The 5,390-nt window shown below is 33.6% G+C and overlaps 1 protein-coding gene across 1 annotated transcript; it reads right to left on the bottom strand.

The window, feature by feature from the left end:
* Window positions 1–811: 811 nt before the first annotated feature.
* LOC140789475 (senescence-specific cysteine protease SAG39-like) lies at window positions 812–2,478 on the bottom strand. Its single transcript, XM_073139190.1, has 2 exons — window positions 2,006–2,478; window positions 812–1,547 (listed from the first exon to the last, which is right to left on the bottom strand). The coding sequence occupies exons 1-2, from the start codon at window positions 2,331–2,333 to the stop codon at window positions 958–960; spliced, it is 918 nt and encodes a 305-aa protein (XP_072995291.1). The 5' UTR covers window positions 2,334–2,478; the 3' UTR covers window positions 812–957.
* Window positions 2,479–5,390: the final 2,912 nt, after the last annotated feature.

Here is a 5,390-nt window from a genome sequence, read left to right as displayed (position 1 = left end):
ACTCATAACGTCTGTATATTCTTGAGTGAGCATGACATCATGAATTTTTTTTTAAATAGCTCAATATTGACTTTGATTTGTACAGTTTGACCTCATGCTTATCATTTAAATGGAGCGTTCAAATGTACTTTGAGCCGTTCGAACACACCCTATAGTCATTTATAGCGAGTTCACATATTAAGAGAATATATATTAGTCATTTGAATGCGATCGCAGAATTTTCATAAAATCTGCTAATTTGTGAAAAAATGATCTCACTACAGCCTTTAAAGATGATGTCCTTGAGTGATCTCATCAGGTCACGGGCTAGGGGGAGCTTTTTGGAAATCATTAATCTCTAGCTATGGATTAGAGGGGCATGTTTTCATGACTTTACATTTAGACCCTTACTATTAGATTTTATTGATGTATCATCAAGTATTCTGGATGGATGTTTTGGTCGAATTTGATTGATATGTGCTTTTGGCCTAATCGAATTTCATGTAATTGATTTACTTAAGTCATTTAAGGGTGATTTCTATTATTTTATGTTTTTAGTGTAATTTTATGTCATGATAAATTCATGAACACAAAACACTTTGAAATATGTTGTGCAATCTAAATCAGTTATATGTATTAGAGAAATTATTATATATAACTGCTATTAAAAATAATTTCGCTAAATATAGAAGGATGCAATAAACATTTTATGGGTATCGTATGATTCTTGATCTAGCCTAGTATATCCGTAAATGTTATATCTATTTCAACCAATGAAACAAACAAATCATAATTGCTTTATTCATTCGATATTATAGTGCTTGCAAAGCTATTCCAGAACCATTATTGACATATATAATATTTTCTAGAACCCTCACCCTCACATAATTTATTTTTCACACTTTCACTCATGAAGATCACAACAATTGAACTCGCACACCACATATGGGGATCAAGTATTTGGTACACATTTTCTTCTCACAACGTGGGATATGAGGCCAGCATTGCAATTCCACACAACCCTTCAGGTGCAGCTATGTCCTTTTGCATCAAAATATAACCGTTGTCGCCCCATCCTTTGCCCCATGAGTTCTTCACTATCCAATACTTTGTTCGTTTGCTATCTATCCCATAACCAACAACTGTAACTCCATGATTTAGACTAGTCCCACAACTACCTCTGAAGACACCAGAATGATAGAATTGGAAATCATAACCACCAGCATCTATTCCAACTGACACTGGTTGTCTCGCAACAGCTCTCATGAGTGCCGGTTCACTATTGCGAGGCACCTCTTGGTAGCGTCTAATGGTCGCTACGTGATTCAACAATAGGTTCCTCACGTTGCAATTGCTTTGATATCCTTGATATGGATAGTTTGATTCAGAATCGATACCTCTGTTTAGCATGACGAAGTTGAATGCATTGTCCATTAAGCCACCATTACATCCAGAATCAAAGAAGTCGCAATCCACTAGTTCTTGCTCTGACAAAGAGATTAGATTTCCTCTCCTGATTTTAAATATTCCTTCAATTGCTGCTACTGCAGAAAATGCCCAACAAGATCCTATATGTATTTTATAGAAAAGCAACATTTAGCATTAGCACGAGATATAGACTCAAATACTAATTAACCAATAAACTTTCTTCTATGGCATGCATGATTTAACTTACAAGAAGGTCAACAAAGTTAAAACGTTATATATATTATAACAGATATATCTGAGACTACTGTATAGTTTTTAACTAAGAGGAGGAAATGCACCGAGTAACTAGTGCACGTTGAAGGAAAAGAATAATAATGAATGATATTTCTCAAATAAACAGGAAGAAAAAGATGAATTGAGGAACATTTCTGAAACAAGAAAAGAACAGAGAATTTGTAATGTGTAAGGATCAGCTCATAAGAAACCAGCAGTACATATTGGAGGGTAAACCAAATTTATATATAAATCAGTTTGTTAGCTCTGAAGAACTGGGGGAATAAAAATAAAAGAAAAGAAATTGTTCGGCAGATTGCCTTACCACATGATCCTTGGTTCTTAACTTCAGTCACTGCACCTCTGAGCCTCCAATCTACCCTAGGTGGTGCAGAAAAGTTTGCGTACATAAACGACGTCGGTTGCCTGGAAGCATTTGTGACCTTTAGTCCGCCATGAGTGACCATGAATTCCTCATTGGTTAAGTCCGCAAACTGGTTTACAGTCAGATTGTAGCTCTGTCCAGGTTTATTATTTGAGGACTCTATGTATTCAACATTGCTCTTAAACACCCGGAAACGACGTTGCTTCTCCTCCGCATTGGTGTAGACTCGCTTATATTGAGCCATCCATTGCTCATGCCTCGCTTTCATGGCTTCGTCATAGCTGCCATCGGAGACTACTGGACCTGCAAATAACGTGCAAATAACAAGGAAAAAGAAAAGAAATAGAGCCAAGAAGCCATGATCGATGCTCCAACTGTATTAAGAGTAGAAGGATTATTTCTTTTTTGGCGATATTGAACTCGTTAGGATAAGGTGCGTTTATATAGTGCTTGGAGGATAGACTTGATCAATATTTAATTTGCGATATGCATTCTGTCAGCCAATATATAGCCCGGTCTTCTATGTAGCTGGGCAGCAATTTATACGTAAAGATGCTTGCAATGAAATATTAAATATGCTAAAATTTCAATCCCGTTTAATTCCTTCTAATCCATTCCCAAGAAACTCCCTCTTTTAGTTAGATTTACATCCACTCGGTCCACACCTACGTCACCAAGCTAGCTATATGAAGTAGCACCAGCCACCAGGTCATATATAATTAGAAAACGTTGCCACATAGTTCTTAAAAGAATTAGCAAATTAAGCAAAACGCGGTTATTTTCAGATATTAAACAACAAAGAGATACATAATATCACTGTCGTTATATGTACTTGCAAAAGCAAGACATATATAATATCTTCCATGCTGTACGCGCAGCTGTGTACAACAACAGCATAACGAAAACTTTTACGTCGTAACTTCTTTTGCTTCACAAAAAAAAAAAATTCGAACTTTGACCCTCTAAACTATTAAATAACGCGACCTGTGATTTTCTTTTTTGAACACATAAACCCTCTAAACTATTTAGAGATCTCTCAAATTTCTCTTGGATAAATTCCACTTAGTCTTTAGGTTACTTATTAGTTAATATTACTATACAATATATTAGAGGAAAGCACAATATTTTCAGAAATAATATAAACGAAAAAAATTCCAAATTATCGAACGCCACAATAAGCCCTAAAATAAATATTGAGTTTATAATAATAAGATAAATAAAAGAACTAAAAGTAATCCAAGCCAACTCCTTCACAAAATCCGAATCATAACGGCTAACCTAAAAATATTTCTACTAAAAGGTAGTGAGTATAAAGCCCTCCAAGTTTTCACCTCTATATTCTAAAAGCCAAAATTATTGGAACCAGACCGAACTAGGTGATTGTACTAGTGAACCGATGAACTGACCACCAAACTAGTTTGGTTTTGTTATCAGGTTGGATAAGCAATCAACTAGGTAAAAACGGATTAACCTGGTGGTTAAACTAGTGACCTATGCAACTCGGCTAATTTATGGCAAATTGGTCGGGTCAACTATTTTTACAAAATTACAAAATTATCTTTAATATTTAATTATTCTTTTCTATATCATAATGGTATTTTCCCAAAATTTTGAAAATATTTAGTTTATAATATATTTGGTGTTTTGAAATTAGGTTTCTTATAGATATACCCTAAAAAAGTTCTTTATTCGCTTGTATGTCTATCCTGCGCATGCCGTCTAGGTGCTATTTATCTCGTCCGGATGCCACTTTAATTTTCTTGATTTGACTTTTACTTTGAGTTCAATTTGGACTTCAACCTTTTATATCCCTTAAATCTAATCGATTTAGGAATTCTATTGCTCCTCCAAATTTTTTTGCGTAGTATCTCTGCAAGAATTATTATATTTAGCAACAAATTTTAGTACTAATCAAAACATTTGCTAGTGTAAAAATTATACAACAACAAATTTTAAGTTTGTAGCCATTTTTTTATCTACTACTATATTTAGATACAATAGTCTTTATAAGTAAATATAATATTGACGTATAAAGAAATTTTGGGATACTTCGAATAAACTGGAGTACATATAGGAGACAGAGGCCAGGCGGTTACAATTGAGAGGTTGTCACTGAGCATTCCGTCTCACACGGGAAGAGAGGTCCAATGGCAAGGCAAAAGGCATTGCTATTACATTTGTAATAGTAATAATTTTAATATTTTTAGTGATGATTTGTACATGCTACTATTTGGTTTTATATAGTAGCAATTATATATTTTTAGTGATGATTTATAAATGCCACTATTTTTTCTTATGTAACAGCAATTATATTTGATATATATATTCTTTTAATTTATTTAATTATACATCATTTAGTCAAAAGAAGACATATAAATTTATAAAAATTGGTGAGAATACTAACCCACCAAAACTAAAACAGCACTTGAAATCCTCATTGACTATTTTTATTATTATCTTAACTTTGATATATATACTCATTTAATTTATTTAAATGGAAACTTTAGGTAGCAGAATGAGTGTAGGTTTATAAACATTACGTGAAAATATTAACCCACTAAAATTAAATGAGGTCATGCCTATTAAATATCTCATTCCCTATTCCTCTATTGTATTTGATATACATACCCTTTTATGCTATTTAAGTATACACCCTTTATGTAAGAGAGAATGCATTTTTACAAAAAAAATTGGGTGGGAATATCAACCCATCAAAGTCATATACTCACAAAAAAATCTTGTTCCGTGATCCTCTCCTCTATTTGATATAAATATTATTTTAAGATGTTGAAATATACATTCTTTAACCACTCCTCTATTTGATATAAATATTATTTTAAGATGTTGAAATATACATTCTTTAACAAAAAAAAAGGCAGTGTATTTTAATAAAAATTAAGTGAGAATATCAACCCAAACAAAAAATCTACATGTCTTTATCGTTCCCAAATCTCAGGGAGCCTTCTCATTGCCTTGTGTGCTCTCTTGTTGCCTTCTTCCATAGTCATTGTCTCCTCCTTTCGTCGTCACCACCCCTCCCTATCATTGTTACTTCCTTCTTCTGCCGCCTCCTCCTCCTTTCGTTGTCGCCTTTCGATGTTATCCTTGCTTCCTCTTTCCATCGTCGTTATTGTTGCCATTTGGTACTACTCTTCCCCACGGCAACAACGTCGTTTATAGTCTTCTATAAATTAGTGGGATGTTATGGCGTTATTTCTTTCTGTTTTCTAAGAAATTTCATATTATTTTTATGGAACTCTGCCATAAGACTTACAATGTTACAACCTATTCACTCTAATAATTGTTTGTCCACCTATTCACTGTC

Source organism: Typha latifolia, chromosome 5 (assembly GCF_019914945.1).
Source record: "Typha latifolia isolate L0001 chromosome 5, TyphaL0001v2, whole genome shotgun sequence".
NCBI lineage: Eukaryota > Viridiplantae > Streptophyta > Magnoliopsida > Poales > Typhaceae > Typha > Typha latifolia.
Note: the sequence above shows the minus strand (reverse complement) of the source record. Positions and strands in the feature narration are given on the sequence as shown.